Here is an 18,506-nt window from a genome sequence, read left to right as displayed (position 1 = left end):
CAAATTTAAATATGAGAACAGAAGGGAGATTTGCAGAAAGTGGCAGCAGACTTCAGTTTTTCAAAATTTCTTCAAACCACTCCACAGAAGACAGACAAAGCACCAGGATGGTAAAATCAAAACCTACAAACAACAACAAAAAGGTGATAAGGCATCTCACAAACTCCAAAGCATGCATAGATAAAGACAAATTACTGATAGCTCTAAGAGCCAAGCGGTATTAGTATCTGTCAGAGATAAATTAGAGAAGAGTAATAAGATGCTGACTGGACCCCAGAACAGGAGAAATCCTAACTATCAAACAGATAGGAAACCAATTCGCCAAAACAAAAAACAAAACACCTGAAGTTAGAAAGGGTTTCTGACACTTCAGTTTTGGGGAGAGTGCAAGAGGTCAACTGTAAAGTGTGAAGGTACCAGAGAAGTCCAGGGACTATGAGTTTTTAAAATTAAATTTCCATGACAAAGTCTTATGTTGGGGAGAATCTGCTGGAAGTTATTCAAATTGACTAGGACAAAAAGGCAAAAAAGAAAGAGATTTGAAGTGTAAAAACCGGGGATCCCTGGGTGGCGCAGCGGTTTAGCGCCTGCCTTTGACCCAGGGCGCGATCCTGGAAACCCAGGATCGAATCCCACATCGGGCTCCCGGTGCATGGAGCCTGCTTCTCCCTCTACCTGTGTCTCTGCCTCTCTCTCTCTCTCTCTCTCTCTGTGTGTGACTATCATAAATAAATAAATTAAAAAAAAAAAAGAAGGGATTCCTGGGTGGCGCAGCGGTTTGGCGCCTGCCTTTGGCCCAGGGCGCGATCCTGGAGACCCGGGATCGAATCCCACATCGGGCTCCCGGTGCATGGAGCCTGCTTCTCCCTCTGCCTCTCTCTCTCTCTCACTGTGTGCCTATCATAAATAAAAAAAAAAATTAAAAAATAAAAATAAAAAAAGAAGTATAAAAACCTTCAGTATTTCAGTAATTAAAATGTTATTTGCCATTAGATTTTGGTGTCTTTACCATGTTTATGTAGTATCTTCATATTCTCATGAAATTTTCAAAAATTGGAATAGCTGGTGAATTTTAACAATTTTTGGCATGTATTTTTATGTTCACTTTTTTTATCCTTTAAGTTTTGTAATGAATTATGATGATGCATTTCTTAATGCCAAACTCATGCTTATGTTTCTGGCATAAAATCTTTTTGAACATGGCATTTTCCTTCAATACACAAGATTTGTATTTCTTTTTTGCTTTTTTTTATGATACTCATACTCATTTTGGTTTTGTTTCTTATTTTTCTGGTAGCATAACTATGAAACCATTCCAAGACCAATGTCATGACGATGTCCTTCTTCTAGGGAGGCTTACAGTTTCAGGTCTTACATTTAAGTGTTTAATTCATTTTGAGTTGATTTTTGTGTATAATATAAAATAAGAGTCCAATTTCATTCTTTTGCATGTAGATGTCTAGTTTTCCCAACATCATTTGATGAGACTATTCTTTCCCAATTGTGTATTCTTGGCACCCTTGTTGAAGATCAGTTGGCCACATCAGTGTCAACTCCTGTTTCATTTGTCTGTGTATCTGCCTTAATACCAGTATCATATTGTTTTGGATACTGTAGCTTTGTAATACATTTTGGAGTCAGGAAATGTGATGCCTCCAAGTTTGTTGTTCTTTTTAAATATTTATTTATTTATTTATTTATTTATTTATTTATTTATTTATGAGAGAGAGAGAGAGAGAGAGAAGCAGAGACACAGGCAGAGGGAGAAGCAGACTCCATGCAAGGAGCCTGATGCGGGAATTGATCTTGGGACTCCAGGATCACGCCCTGGGCTGAAGGCAGGTGCTAAACCACTGAGCCACCCAGGGATCCCCTGTTGTTCTTTTTCAATACTGATTTGGTGCCATCCCTCTTAGTATTGCTTTTGTTACATCTCATGTTTCGATGTGCTGTATTTTCATTTGTCTTGAGGTATTTTCTAATTCCATTTTTAAAAGATTTTATTAATGAGAGAGAGAGAGAGACAGGCAGAGGGAGAAGCAGACTCCCTGTGGGGAGCCTGATGTGGGACTTGATCCCAGAACCCTGGGATCAAGACCTGAGCCAAAGACCAATGTTCAACCACTGAGCCATTTAGGTGCCTCACTAATTTCATTTTTTAAGAGGGGAGAGGGGCAGAGGAAGTGGAAGAGAGAGAATCTTAAGCAGTCTCCATGCCTAGTGCAGAGCCTGAACCCTGAGATCACAGCCTGAGCCGAAATCAAGAGTTGGTTGCTTAACCAATGGAGCCACCTAGGTGGCCCTCAACTGTTTAAATTTAAAGTAATTACTGATAGTGAAGGATTTAATATTGCCATTTTGCTGTTTTCTGTTAGTCCTGCAGTTCTTTGGTCTGCCTTTTCCTTTCTTCTGTCTTCCTTTCTGTTTTGTTGAATTTTTTGGTATTGATATGTTGTAATTCCTTTCTTTTTTCTTTTGTAATTTCTACTGGTATTTTTTGTGGTTACCTTGGGGCTTACATAAAATATAGTTAGAAGAGTCTATTTAAAGCTGATAACAACTTAAGCTTAATCACATAAAGAACTCAACATTTTAACTTCTTCCCTCCCCCTACTTTGTTATTGCCATTGAATTAGCATCTATTCATATTGTATCTTTTAATATATTTTTAGTTATTTTTAATACTTTAGTCCTTCAACTTTTATACTAGAATTAAAAATTACTTACTCATCACCATTACAGTGATACAGTATTCTGTATTTATCTATATATTTGCCTTTACCAATGAGTTTCATATATTTTTTTAAAGATTTTATTTATTTTTTCATGACAGACACACAGAGAGAGGCAGAGACATAGGCAGAGGAAGAAGCAGACTCCTCTCTAGAAGCCTGATGCAGGATCTGATCCCACTGGGACACACCCTGAGCCAAAGGCAGACTTTCAACCACTGAGCCACTCAGGCATCAGGAATTTCATATTATGCTATTGTGCTACTTTTTAACATCCTTTCAACCTGAAGAACTCCCTTTACCATTTCTTTTTAAGGCAGTTCTAGTAGTGATGAACTCCCTCAGCTTTTGTTTGGGAAACTCTTTATCTCTCCATTTTTGAGGGATAATTTTGCCAGGTAAAGTAGTCTTGGTTGGCAGGATTTTTTTCAGTTTGAATATATCATGCAACTCCCTTTCAGCCTACCAAGTCTCTGAAACACACACACACACACACACACACACACACACACACACACACACACAACTCTGAGAGTCATAAATGTTCCCTTGTATATGAGAAATCACTTTTCTCTTGCTTCTTTCAAACTCCTCTTTGTCTTTGATTTTTGACAATTTAATTATAATGTATCTCAGTGTGGCTATCTTTGGACCACTGTTTGGTGTTCTCTAGTTTTCATCAATCTGTATGTACATTTCCTTCTCCAGAATTCTAACATTTTCAGCTTCTATTCCTTTGAATAAGCTTTCTGATCACTTTTTAATCCCCTGTCCTCCTTCTGGGACTCCTATAATGTGTATATTGCTCTTCTTTATGGTATCTGCTAAGTCCCTTAAGATTTCATTTTCATTTTTCTTTTTGCTCCTCTGAATTATTTCCAAGGATCTGTTTTGAGTTCACTGATCCTTTCTTCTGCTTGATCTGGTCTGATATTGAACCCTTCTTGTGAATTTTTTAGTTCAGTTATTGTGTTCTTCAGCTCCATTTCTATTAAAACAAATATATATATATATATATATATATATATATATATATATATATTCTACTGCCATGTTGAAATTATCACTTTGTTCATGCATTATTCTCTTGACCTCAGTGAGCATTTTTATTATGGTTATTTTGAATTCTCCATTAGGTAAATCATAAATCTCCATTTCACTAGGGTTTATTTCTGGTGATTTATCTTATGCCTTTATTTGATACTTATCTGCCTGATTCTTTATTTTCCTTGACTCTCTCTGTTGGTGTTTGTGTTTTAAACAAAGCACACACCTCCCTCAGTCATCATGGACTGGCCTCATACAGAAGACATCCACTGATCAGTCTGGCCAGAGATTCTGGGCATCTCTACAAACTTTTTACTTCCCCCAGTAACAGCAGAAAGCTGTGTTTTTGTTTTGCTCTGTGCTAAGCCATAAGGAGGAGCTATGGCATTCCATCAGTCCAAACCACAATCTCTGTTCTTTGTCAGGTGGCTACATTGCATTAAATTCTCAAGGTTACAAGTCTATAAGACTGATGCCAGTTTTAGAACAACCATGGAAAAGTTGGGACATATGATATATAAATTATTTCCCTCCTCAAGGAGAAGCCGAGCTGGGATTTTTCATCTTCTCACTCTGTGATGAGCAGGGGGTAGATACTATGATGTCTATCAATCCAAACTGCCATCTCTGTTCTCTCCCAGGGAAGCCAGACTGTGCAAGTCCCATCAGAGCTCCAATATTTTCATGACAAAAGCTGGTCCTCTGGAGAGCCCTCTCAGAAAATGTAGGTACTGGAAATGCAAATCAACCCCCTTCTTTCCTGTGGAAGAAGCTGGGAGCTGGGGTGTGTCTGTCTCTTTCTGATTATATAGTACTATTCCAGGGATAGGGATCCTGGCAAGAAGGTGTCCCCAATGTCCCTATAAGCTTTGGTGAGTCTGGCTGCATGTTCACTTGGGGTACAGGAGACTTTCAATTAGTATCTTGATTTCTCAAAAAGAGAATCTGTGAAATGCTGCTGTATATGTTTGTTTCTGATGGAAATGAGGGTTCAGGGTTTACTATTCTGCCATCTTGCTAATGTCCCCTTCCCCAATTGTTTATTGCAAAATTCCTGATTTTTTCATCACTGATTTTTAGTTATTCAATGGGCATAAGAGAAAAATATGTACTTTTTGTAGGAAACAAAAATCATATGTATGTGTATAAAATATCAAGCTTGTTGTTTCTTTTAATTTTTTTATTGGAGTTCAATTTGCCAACATTTAGCATAACACCCAGTGCTCATCCCGCCAAGTGCCCACCTCAGTGTCCATCAGTCAGTCACCCCAACCCCCCGCCCACCTCCCTTTCCACCACCCCTTGTCCATTTCCCAGAGTTAGGTGTCTCTCATGTTTTGTCACTCTCACTGATATTTTCACTCATTTTATCTCCTTTCTCCTTATTCCCTTTCACTAATTCTTATATTCCCCAAATGGATGAGACCATATAATGTTTGTCCTTTTCCGATTAACTTATTTCACTCAGCAGAATACCCTCCAGTTCCATCCACGTCGAAGCAAATAGTGGGTATTTGTCGTTTCTAATGGCTAATACTCCATTGCATACATATAACACATCTTCTTTATCCATTCATCTTTCGATGGACACTGAGGCTCCTTCCACAGTTTGGCTATTGTGGACATTGCTGCTATAAACATCGGGGTGCAGGTGTTCTGGCATTTCACTGCATCTGTATCTTTGGGGTAAATCCCCAGCAGTGCAATTGCTGGATCTTAGGGCAGATCTATTTTTATTTTTATTTTTTATTTTTATTTATTTATGATAGTCACACACACACACACACACAGAGAGGCAGAGACAGAGGCAGAGAAAGAAGCAGGCTCCATGCACTGGGAGCCCGACGTGGGATTTGATCCCGGGTCTCCAGGATTGCGCCCTGGGCCAAAGGCAGGCGCCAAACTGCTGCGCCACCCAGGGATCCCCAGATCTATTTTTAACTCTTTGAGGAACCTCCACACAGTTTTCCAGAGTGGCTGCACCAGTTCACATTCCCACCAACAGTGCAAGAGGGTTCCCCTTTCTCCACATCCTCTCCAACATTTGTTGTTTCCTGTCTTGTTAATTTTCACCATTCTCACTGGTGTGAGGCGGTATCTCATTGTGGTTTTGATTTGTATTTCTTTGATGGCAAGTGATGCGGAGCATTTTCTCATGTGCATGTTGGCCATGTCTATGTCTTCCTCTGTGAAATTTTTGTTCATGTCTTTTGCCCATTTCATGATTGGATTGTTTGTTTCTTTGCTGTTGAGTTTAATAAGTTCTTTATAGATCTTGGAAACTAGCCCTTTATCTGATACGTCATTTGCAAATCTCTTCTCCCATTCTGTAGGTTGTCTTTGAGTTTTGTTGACTGTTTCTTTTGCTGTGCAGAAGCTTTTTATCTTGATGAAGTTCCAATAGTTCATTTTTGCTTTTGTTTCTCTTGCCTTCATGGATGTATCTTGCAAGAAGTTGCTGTGATCAAGTTCAAAAAGGGTGTTGCCTGTGTTCTCTAGGATTTTGATGGATTCTTGTCTCACATTTAGATCTTTCACCCATTTTGAGTTTGTCTTTGTGAATGGTGTAAGAGAATGGTCTAGTTTCCTTCTTCTGCATGTGGATGTTCAATTTTCCCAGCACCATTTATTGAAGAGACTGTCTTTTTTCCAATGGAGAGTCTTTCCCGCTTTGTCGAATATTAGTTGACCATAAAGTTGAGGTTGTTGTTTCTATTCTATTTTGTGTGTATACCATTCTTTATTATTTACTATACTGATAAATTCTGTGAGATATATACTATATTTAAAACTTCCTCTTAAATTGTTTTTATCAGCTGTTCCTAATATTTCTAGTTTTTTAAATGTGTTTGGCAGTCGTGTTTTTTTTTTAAACTTATTTTGCAATAATTCAAAAGAAATTGCAAATAACATAGAAAGGTCATATAAACCTTTCACTGAGCTTCTCTCCTTTGATACAGAAGAATATCACAACCAGGACACTGATATTGATACAATGTGTATAGTTCTATGCCATTTTATCATATGTGTAGATTTTTGTAAACTACCACCACAATCCAGATCGAGGACTATTCTATCATCACAAAATTCTCACTCATGCTACCCCTCTATATAGTTACACTACCACTTCTTGCCCACCCCACTATTCCTAAGCCCTGACAAACACTAATATGTTACCCATCTTTATAATTTTGTCATTTCAAAAGTGTTATACAAATGGAACCTTATAGTATACAACGTTTGAGATTGCATTTTTCGCTCACCATAATGCCCTTGAAATCCAGCTAAGTGTTGTGAATCAATGGTTCATTCCTTTTTGCTGCTAATACATGACATGGACTTACCACAGCTTAACCTTTCGCCTACTGAGCAACACTTTGGCGGTTTCCAGTTTTTGGCTATTACAAATAAAGCTATGATTTTCTGTATATAGGTTTTCTTAAATATTCTATTTATTTATGAGAGAGAGAGAGAGAGAGAGACAGAGAGAGAGAGAGAGAGGCACAGACACAGGCAGAGGGAGAAGCAGGCTCCATGCAGGGAGCCTGATGTGGGACTCGATCCTGGGTCTCCAGGATCACACCCTGGGCTGAAGGCAGTGCTAAACCGCTGAGCCACCCGGGCTTCCCCCTGTGTACAGTTTTTATGAAGACATACATTTTCATTTCTCTGAGATCAATATCTATAACCCTAATTGCTAAGCCATGCCATTTACTTATTTTTTTTATTATTGGAGTTCAATTTGCCAACATATAGCATATCACCCAGTGCTCACCCTGTCAAGTGTCCCCCTCAGTGCCCATGACCCAGTCACCCCAACCTACTTATTTTTTTCAAGAAACTTTTCTAGAGCATCTATAAAATTTTATACTATCAGGAATGTATGAAAGATCTAGTTTCTCTGCATCCTTACCAACATTGGACATTGTGTCTTTTTTTTTTTTCAAATTTTAGCTGTTCTTTTTTTTTTTATAAATTAATTTTTATTGGTGTTCAATTTACCAACATACAGAATAACACCCAGTGCTCATCCCGTCAAGTGTCCCCCTCCGTGCCCGTCACCCATTCACCCCCACCCCCCGCCCTCCTCCCCTTCCACCACCCCTAGTTCATTTCCCAGAGTTAGAAGTCTTTATGTTCCGTGTCCCTTTCTGATATCTCCCACACATTTCTTCTCCCTTCCCTTATATTCCCCTTCACTATTATTCATATTCCCCAAATGAGTGGGAACATACACTGTTTGTCCTTCTCCGATTGACTTACTTCACTCAGCATAATACCCTCCAGTTCCATCCACGTTGAAGCAAATGGTGGGTATTTGTTGTTTCTAATGGCTGAGTAATATTCCATTGTATACATAAACCACATCTTCTTTATCCATTCATCTTTCGATGGGCACCGAGGCTCCTTCCACAGTTTGGCTATTGTGGACATGGCTGCTAGAAACATCGGGGTGCAGGTGCCCCGGCGTTTCATTGCATCTGAATCTTCGGGGTAAATCCCTAACAGTGCAATTGCTGGGTCGTAGGGCAGGTCTATTTTTAATTCTTTGAGGAACCTCCACACAGTTTTCCAGAGTGGCTGCACCAGTTCACATTCCCACCAACAGTGTAAGAGGGTTCCCTTTTCTCCGCATCCTCTCCAACATTTGTTGTTTCCTGCCTTGTTAATTTTCCCCATTCTCACTGGTGTGAGGTGGTATCTCATTGTGGTTTTGATTTGTATTTCCCTGATGGCAAGTGATGCAGAGCATTTTCTCATGTGCATGTTGGCCATGTCTATGTCTTCCTCTGTGAGATTTCTCTTCATGTCTTTTGCCCATTTCATGATTGGATTGTTTGTTTCTTTGGTGTTGAGTTTAATAAGTTCTTTATAGATTTTGGAAACTAGCCCTTTATCTGATATGTTATTTGCAAATCTCTTCTCCCATTCTGTAGGTTGTCTTTGAGTTTTGTTGACTGTATCCTTTGCTGTGCAAAAGCTTCTTATCTTGATGAAGTCCCAATAGTTCATTTTTGCTTTTGTTTCTTTTGTTTTCGTGGATGTATCTTGCAAGAAGTTACTGTGGCCAAGTTCAAAAAGGGTGTTGCCTGTGTTCTCCTCTAGGATTTTGATGGAGTCTTGTCTCACATTTAAATCTTTCATCCATTTTGAGTTTATCTTTGTGTATGGTGTCAAACTCTCCCTCTTCGCCGATGACATGATACTCTACATAGAAAACCCAAAAGCCTCCACCCCAAGATTGCTAGAACTCATACAGCAATTTGGTAGCGTGGCAGGATACAAAATCAATGCCCAGAAATCAATGGCATTCCTATACACTAACAATGAGACTGAAGAAAGAGAAATTAAGGAGTCAATCCCATTTACAATTGCACCCAAAAGCATAAGATACCTAGGAATAAACCTAACCAAAGAGGTAAAGGATCTATACCCTAAAAACTATAGAACACTTCTGAAAGAAATTGAGGAAGACACAAAGAGATGGAAAAATATTCCATGCTCATGGATTGGCAGAATTAATATTGTGAAAATGTCAATGCTACCCAGGGCAATTTACACGTTCAATGCAATCCCTATCAAAATACCATGGACTTTTTTCAGAGACTTAGAACAAATTATTTTAAGATTTGTGTGGAATCAGAAAAGACCCCGAATAGCCAGGGGAATTTTAAAAAAGAAAACCATAGCTGGGGGCATCACAATGCCAGATTTCAGGTTGTACTACAAAGCTGTAGTCATCAAGACAGTGTGGTACTGGCACAAAAACAGACACATAGACCAATGGAACAGAATAGAGAATCCAGAAATGGACCCTGAACTTTATGGTCAACTAATATTCGACAAAGGAGGAAAGACGATCCACTGGAAGAAAGACAGTCTCTTCAATAAATGGTGCTGGGAAAATTGGTCATCCACATGCAGAAGAATTTTAGCTGTTCTAATGGGTCTGTAGTGATCTCTCATGGGTCATCCATTTACCCTATTCAGTGAAATGTCTCTGTTTTTTGCCCATTATCTAACTGGATTGTTGAGTAATGAGAGTTTTTTATATATTCTAGATGAGTCCTTTATCAGATATGTGTTTGCAAATATTTTCTCCTGGTTTTTAGCATGCCTTTTCATACTCTTAACAAGGTCTTTTACAAATTAAGAGTTTTAACTTTTGATGAGGTCCAATTTATGGATTTCTTTTATGGTTCATGCTTTTGGTAGTATGTTTAAAAACTCCTCACCAGTCCTAGGTCCTGTTCTATATTTTCTTCTAAAAAGTTTTAAAGTTTGGATCCCTGGGTGGCGCAGCGGTTTAGCGCCTGCCTTTGGCCCAGGGCGCGATCCTGGAGACCCGAGATCGAATCCCACGTCAGGCTCCCGGTGCATGGAGCCTGCTTCTCCCTCTGCCTGTGTCTCTGCCTCTCTCTCTCTCTGTGTATGACTATCATAAAAAAATAAAAAAAAAATCAAAATATCTAAAAAAAAAAAGTTTTAAAGTTTTACATTTTACATTTAGATCTGTGACCCATTTTAAGATGATTTGTGTATGTGAGGTTTAGGTTGAGGTCTTTTGTTTTGTTTTGTTTTTTAATCTATGGTATATCTAATTTTCCAGCACCATTTGTTGAAAAGATTGCCCTTCCTCCATGCAGTTGCCATTACTCCTCTGTCAAAAACTAGTTGTCCATACATGTATCGGTTCTCTTTTCTGTTTGATTGACCTATGTATTTATCCCATCACCAAAACCAGTCTTCAAACTGAACAGAAGAGTTTTTCCCGTATGTTATTCTTCTCCAAAATTATTTTAACTGTACTTGTTCCTTTGCCTTTTAGAAAGTTTATATTTCATAAATATATTTAACTTTTATTTTATATGTATATAAAACTTCTGCATTATATACATATATCAAGTTAACATGTTGTACACTTTAATATATATGCAATTTTCTTAATGAATTATATACCTCAATAAAGCTGGGGAAAGGGTAAAGAGAAAAAAAGACCAAAAGCTTGATAGAAAAAGGGGAAAAGACATAAACAAATAACTGTTAGGAGATACAAAAATGGCCTTAAACATATTAAAACATGTCCAAATTCATTCAAAATTAGAAAAATACAAGTTATTTTTTTATTTTTTTAATTTATTTATGATAGTCACACAGAGAGAGAGAGAGAGAGAGAGAGGCAGAGACACAGGTAGAGGGAGAAGCAAGCTCCATGCACTGGGAGCCCAACATGGGATTCGATCCCAGGTCTCCAGGATCGCGCTCTAGGCCAAAGGCAGGCGCAAAACCACTGCGCCACCCAGGGATCCCAGAAAAATACAAGTTAAACAATACTGAGATGCCACTTCTCACCTATTAGTTTGGGGAAAATTAAACTCTGTGGCATGGTAACATATCCTGTTGCTTACAATGTGGGAAAATAGGCCCTCTAATATATTGTTGATGGGAATGCAACTGGGAAAACCCTTCTGAAGGGGAATTTGGCAATATCAAACAAAGTTCATCTATAGTTAGAGACACTGCTTCCCCATTTTGTGGAGGAAATTGCTTCCACAAAAATATATATGTGCAAAATTATTTGTTGATGTATTCTGTGTAATTTCAAAATAATGTAAACAACTGCAAAGTCCATACGTAGAAGAGTGATTGCATAAGTCATGTCCACAAAATGGAATACTATGCAGCTGTAAAAAAGAGAATGAGGAAGATCTCATTGACCTGCTATGGGATGATTTATAGGATGTATCTTTAAGTTTAAAGAAGAAAATGCAAAATTTTATGCTACGTTTATATAAAAAAAGGGAGGATATGGGCACCTAGGTGGCTCAGTTGGCTAAGTGTCTGCCTTTGGCTCAGGTCATGATCCCAGGGTCCTGGGAACAAGTCCTGCATCAGGCTCCCCACAGACCTTCTCCTCTCTGCTTCTCCCTCTCCCTCTGCCCTTTCCCCTGGCTTGTGTTCTCTCTCTCTCTCTCATGCCCTCTCTCTCTCTCTCTCTCTCTCATTCTCAAATAGAATCTTTAAAAAGAAAAAAAAAGAAAGGAAAGAAGGAAGGAAGGAAAGAAAGAAGGAAGGAATGAAGGGAAGAGAGGAGAGGATACAAGAAAATATACATGTATTTGCTAATTTGTGCAGAAAGAAATACAGGAAAAATAAACTAAGTACTATTAAGATTGATGGTTGGGAACTTGGTAGAAAGAAGTAGGTCATGGAAGCAGATTAAAGGCTCAAGGAGGTGTACTCTGCATATTTTTTGGTATACTACTGAGTTTTAGAACCATGGTAATATTTCACAAGCCCTCAAAGTCATCATCATCATCCAAAATGCGGGGGGAAACCCAAAATGAAATATGAACAGTAACATACAAACTTAACTGTATTCGAAATGAATAATATCATCATACTGAGTAGGTCTAGATAGAGAAGTACTAACCCAAATAATGTGAGAAAACATTATTTTGACCTCATACAACTAGGCTGATGAGAAAAAAGAACAGAGACATGAGTTAGTTATTCTAATACTTTACATGTATTCTAGGAATAAGACAATAAACATATCGGGAATAACAAAGAAAAAAAAGAAAGAAAAAGGGACTGAAGGTTTGAAAAGGGCTGAGTGGTACAGAGTAGGAATGATACAAAATGTGACCTACACAGAGATCCACAAACCACTGCTCTGGAAACCTTTCATTTCAATGACTCAAAAGAACAATGAATGACAGGAGGGGAAGACTTCCATGAGGACTGGGACTAAAGGAAGAAAGTTATACCTTTTTCTTTTCTTGGGGCCTCATCCTGAGTCATAGTACTGGCAGGACCTATGAAAGTTTCCTCTCTTTGGTATACTCCTCTATGAATACAGCAGGAACCAGTTTAGAGGCACTAACACTGTTGTGCTTTGATGAAGGTTGCAAAGTAAGGACACTCTGAGAAGAGAGAGCACAACAGGAGTAGAAAGAACCACAGTCAAACGACAGATATCATATAACTCTCAGGTAGAAGCAGTTATCCTTGCAACAGGCAGCAAAGCTTTGAGCTTTAGCTAAACAACTGTGTCACTGGCAAAGATTTGGATCTCAGGGAAGGCAACTGAGACATGGGTGCAAGACTATCAGCTGTTTCAACTGGGCCATGACAATGACAACCCTAGTTACTTTGCCTCCCTTCTGCCCTTCCTTCTATGAAATCAAATGGTCACAAGTAAGGTTTAGCATGATTTTTCTTCCAGGAATTCCTGAATGGGGCATTTGAGAATGAGCCCTTCCTATACTGAGTTGCATATAATTGTATTGCTAATAGTAACTATTCTTCAAGGAATGCATTATAAATGAAAATCTCCTTATTATAAAACAGGCATCCTTAGCAACTTGATAATATTCAAAGGACTGGAAGAAAAAGCAGAAAAAGTGTCCTATATCCTGCTCATACAAGGAAAATGGCCTATTATTAAATTGAAGAAAAAGAAAGGATTATTTATCAAGAAATTCCCTGTTTATACACATCAAAATGGGATACTGGGTTGGACATCCTTTTTATTCAGGACAACTGTATGTTCAGGGGGTGACTTGCATTCTCTTTTGACTATCAGCACTTGCTCAGGGCTACAAAGGGAGTCCTGACTTTACAGGACACTGTCTTTGGCATCAAGTCTAAATATACTTCAAAGAATTTGGGGCATATATTTTTCATCATATCTTTAAAATCTGGTTAGTCTTGTGCAGTGAGTGGAGATAAACAAGAGGAGTTCTTAATCACTTCACAATTTCAGAGAAAAATAGAACCCTCCTCGGTTTCAACAACCTTATGTGGCCACTCTCCAACTATGCAGCAATGTTTATTGTGGTTGACAATTTGCAGTTCCAAATGTGGAATAATAATGTCACCAAGACAAACAGATGGTAATGGATATTCCTGTTAACAGGTACATGAAGGAATTAAGTGTGACAATATTACTTATTGGGTTGAAGATATGGACAGAGAGAAATTTAGTGAAAATCTTCCTGAATTTGCAAGAAATACTTCAAAATTTTAACTGCTAGAGAGACTGGAATCTTTTGAGAAGGGTGAAGCATAATGTTGCTCATATGATCATTAGCCAAAATCTTGGGAGGTACTAGAGTCAGAGTCATGCATTTCTTAATGGTATCTGTACTGCTAAGAATTCAACCAGTGTTGAATCTTTTTGTCATGAAAAGATACCACATTTCGCAGCTTTTATGGCTTATGAGCTTGGCCAAAACTTGGGAACAAAGCATGACTATGTGACCTACAAGTGTCATTGCCAGAACCTCTGTCCTATGCATGAATTTCTTACTGTCAAATGGACTTCAGCAATTGTTAGCTCTGACTACTTCTACTAGCAATTGCATAAGCACAGAGACTACCTTTTAACAAACCTGAGCTCTGGCACTCCCTTGGAAAGTCATATTGTAAAGGGGAAAAAAAGACACTAGGAAAGGAAAAAAATGTGATTGTGAGTGTCCTTGAATATTAAAAGGATCACTATTGTCTGCCCTCACGCCAGCTGAAGAAAGATTCAGATTGTACATCTGGGATCCTTCTACAAAACCTGAAAATTTCTAAACCTGCTGCCTCAGAGTAGATGAGTGTGACCTGTGAACACTGTAATGGCATCTCCAGGTGATGCCAGACAGGTACCTACAAACAAGATGGCACTCCTTACAAAGAACAAGGTTACTGTTACCAGGGCTGATGCTGAAGCATCAGTGTGTTAAAATTTTTGGAAAGGGCACAAAGGTTACCTGGAAAGCTGGTATCATTACATAGATACCAAAGGGGGCAGGTTTGGAAACTGTGGCAGTCAATCTAAAGGGATGACTAACATCTTTAGTAAGTGCAAGGCCAAAGACACAAAGTGTGAAAGGCTGTTGACTGAACTGAAAAACATCAAACGCTTACCCAGTTCCCCATGTAGGACATGTAGTATTGGAGTGCAGAGTTTTGTAAAGCCATAGACAGAACTGATGAGAAGATGAAGGATGGTACCCGACGTGGTCTACAGAAGATCCATATTAATCAAACCTGCTTAGATACCACTCCACTCCACTATGACTACAACCTGGACAAATGTCATGGAGGGGTATTCACAAAAATTTTAAGAATGTCACTGTGTCTACATCTATACCCCTCCTACATGTGAATCAAAGGGTTATAGGGACAGTTTGAATAGTGGCCCAACTCTACATGTTCCCTCTGACTCTCAGTATGACAAAAAGCTAATAATCCTAATCTGGATCTTGCCTAGCCTTTTACTATTTCTCATTGCTATTATCTTTTTTTTTTTTTACTTACATCCACTGAAGATCTAACAGCAGTGTCACTGCAAAAAATTCATCAAAGCAAGATTAACAAACCTGACAAACATTTGATAATCGCCTTTCTGGTAATAAAGCTGAATATGAAGTCACACTAGAAGGACTTTTTTTTTAAGATTTAGTTTATTTATTTGAGAGAGAGGGAAAGGGAGAGAGAGAAAGAAAGCATAGAGGGAGAGGGAGAAGCACACCCCTCACTGAGCATGAAGCTTGATGTAGGGCTCAATTCCTCCATGTGGAGATCATGACCTGAGCAGAAATCAAGAGTCAGACGCCCAACTGAGCCACCCAGGCACCCCACTAAAAGAAATGTTTAAGAATTGGACTGGACTCTGTAGCTCTGGTGTCCCTCAAGTTCTAGGGAAATAGGAATTCTTCCTTTTTTCCATCTGTCTCTCCAAATGTTGAATAATTATTCATTTTAAATTAAAAGAACTTAAAGCAGCTCCTTATATGAAGCAATCTTTCTTGTTCTGTGCCATCCAAAAATCAGGTTTCCAGAGATACGGGGCAATGAGAGGCCTCAAGATGTGATCTTGACATAACAAGGAGAGTTCATCCTCCATAGAAAGGCTGAAGTTTATGACCTTGAACTTAAAGAGCTATTACTGAGCACCCTAACATTTCTACAGAGAGTTCCTTCAAAATGATCTCTGGAACTTGTGATTCAGAGCATCCATTGTAATCTATTCTGTCAATCTGCTCTAATCTTAAGGATTTTTCCTTAGATCAAAGGAGTATGTCAGATGAGAAGTATCTTTTTTTTAAATTTATTTATGATAGTCACACACACACTGAGAGAGAGAGAGAGAGAGAGAGAGAGAGAGAGAGAGAGGCAGAGACACAGGCAGAGGGAGAAGCAGGCTCCATGCACCGGGAGCCCGACGTGGGACTCAATCCCAGGTCTCCAGGATGGCGCCCTGGGCCAAAGGCAGGCGCTAAACCGCTGCGCCACCCAGGGATCCCAGATGAGAAGTATCTCATTACTAGCTCCAGGTGTTTTAGATGATTCTCATTCTAGTCACTTTGTCTACTTGGCTTTCCTCTTCATTTTTGCATCATAGTATCTATTGCTCTGGCCTCAGCAGATTGGCTTTGTTCATAACTTTTCTTTTTTAGATTTATTTATTCATGAGAGACACACAGAGAGAGGCAGAGGCATAGGCAGAGGGAGAAGCAGGCTCCTCACAGGGAGCCCGATGTGGGACTCAATCCCGGACTCCAGGATTATGTCCTGAGCCAAACACAGATGCTCAACCACTGAGCCACCCAGGCATCTCATGGCTTTGTTCATAACTGGAGAGGACAAACATCACTTGTTGTTTGATTAAAGAAGGAAAGGGGTACCTGGGTGGCTCAGCTAGTTAAGTGTCTGACTCTTGGTTTCAGCTCAGGTCATGATCTCAGGGTGCTGGTATTGAGTCCTGTGTCAAGCTCCATGCTCAGTGCAAAGTCTACTGGTCCTTCTCCCTCTGCTCCACTCCCTGCCTGCTCTCACTCTCTCTCAAATAAATAAATAAAATCTTTTTAAAAGGAGGAGGAGGAGGAGGAGAAGGAGGAGGAGAAGAAGAAATGGATTAGACATTTCTACTGTTGAACGAGGCTCTGCAGTCTGGGAATCTTTTCTTTCCCAAAATGTTCAAATTCTACTTACTAGCCATTCATTCACTTATTCATTCATTTATGCTATAAATATATATTGAGCACTTACCAGTACGTTAAACCATGTAAAATTGATGGTATTAGGCCATTTTCACCTACAAAAAATGGTAATTTCATATGGTCCAACCTAATTCTATACCCAGGCACTATGAAACCTACCTTTAGATTTCTGCTTATAAATGAGAGGTGAGAGTTTTTGACACCTAAAATTTCTTTTAATCCTGATTTCTTATAAATATTATTATCCCCTGTAACTTCACAAGATTGGCCTTAATTTCCTAGAGCAGATAGTCCCTACTGTCAAGACTTAGAACAGTACTGAACAAATAAGAGACTAGGGTGTGCCTGAGGATCCCACCATCAGTTTTTTGGTAGTTACTGTTCTACTTTCTTCTGAGTTTCAAAAACTCTTCAAAGAACAGAAACGTAAGACTTTCTTTGTCCAGCCTCAAAGGGAATAACAATACTGGCAAAATATGACTGCGTGCCACCCTACTTACCCCACAACCATGGAGTAGAGAACCTGGAAATGGCACATATAAATAATAACCTGGAACTTATCTAGAAGAGATTTAAACAAATCTAGTATTCACTGAGGTGACAGGAGTCTATCTCCTAGAAGGACAGCGACTTCACCTCCCTGAACAAAGACTTTTAAGAATCACTAATGAATCTGAGAATAACAGAGAGGCCCTGCTCAAATCAAGAAGAAAAGCTACTAACCACAGCACTACATCCTCTTTCACTTCCATAGTTTAAGGCATGGTTGGAAAAGACTTGAGATGTTATTCCCCAACACTCTTCTCAGTCCATTAGAGTGGAGTAATTCCAGTACCTGGATGTTCCAGTATTACAGTTTCAAAGGACGGTGGAGGGCTAGTAGCAAAAGTAAGGGTAGACTCCATTGTATCTAGGCCCCTGCTATAGAATCTCTTCTGTGAGCATAATAATGGTGTTTGAGTGTCTGCATCACGCCGAGCCTTTTGCTTTAGTTGGTAGAACTTGTACTGGGTCCAGCCATATACTCCACAGTTGAGCAGACCCTGGGATGATGCTGTTAGAGCCTGGAGGAGATGAAGTGATGGAACCCATCCTTCAGATTTTCAAAGATCAAGGGAATAGTACCCGTTCCCCTTATTTATAAAGCATTGTTATATCTCCTATATCTCAAACATCAAGATCTGGTGTCAGTTTTTTATATTTGTCTAGCTCTTCCTGAACTTACTCTTCACAGTGTACCTTGTTATGGATGACTGAGACCTGGTCATATTTCTTAGCATATACATAAAGGAAACGAACTGGTTTCAATGCTCTTCCTTATTACTGCCATTTCCCAGGCGAGGCTTGAGAACAATGCCCAATCAGTATAGTCAGATAATCCAAAAAAACCTTAAGTCTGATGAAAGAGGTAAAGTGAGAATCATTCTATTTCTGTATTCCTCTCACCCCATTTACCTAGAATAGCTAATTTATCCCATTCAACTCATCCTGAGTGGGAGAAAATCAGCACTATCAGTGTTTCATAAAAAACATTATCTGGTAGATCTTGTCTTTTTGTTACCCATCCCTAAAAATAACACCAATAAGATGAAGTTAACTAGAGATACATATGCTCTGGAATGCATGGCAGCACTTTCACAAAAGTATCTGCTTCATCTGTGAGGAAAATTTCACATTCTTCATAACTGAATACACATAATACATTTTCTCTTCTGCAACACAGAAATAA

The 18,506-nt window shown here is 39.0% G+C and overlaps 1 protein-coding gene across 5 annotated transcripts in view; it reads right to left on the bottom strand.

Annotated features, from left to right (window-relative positions):
* Positions 1-18,506, bottom strand: part of TMEM116 (transmembrane protein 116) — a 109,249-nt gene continuing 90,743 nt past the window's right edge. For all 5 annotated transcript variants that reach the window (XM_055323366.1, XM_055323368.1, XM_055323364.1 and 2 more), the window contains 2 exons: positions 17,613-17,841; positions 1-123 (listed from right to left, as the gene is read on the bottom strand). In XM_055323366.1, the coding sequence (XP_055179341.1) occupies positions 53-123; positions 17,613-17,841 (300 nt within the window). In that variant the 3' untranslated portion in view covers positions 1-52. The remainder of the gene's footprint in view (positions 124-17,612; positions 17,842-18,506) is intronic.

Source organism: Nyctereutes procyonoides, unplaced genomic scaffold (genome assembly GCF_905146905.1).
Source record: "Nyctereutes procyonoides isolate TBG_1078 unplaced genomic scaffold, NYPRO_anot_genome, whole genome shotgun sequence".
NCBI lineage: Eukaryota > Metazoa > Chordata > Mammalia > Carnivora > Canidae > Nyctereutes > Nyctereutes procyonoides.
Note: the sequence above shows the minus strand (reverse complement) of the source record. Positions and strands in the feature narration are given on the sequence as shown.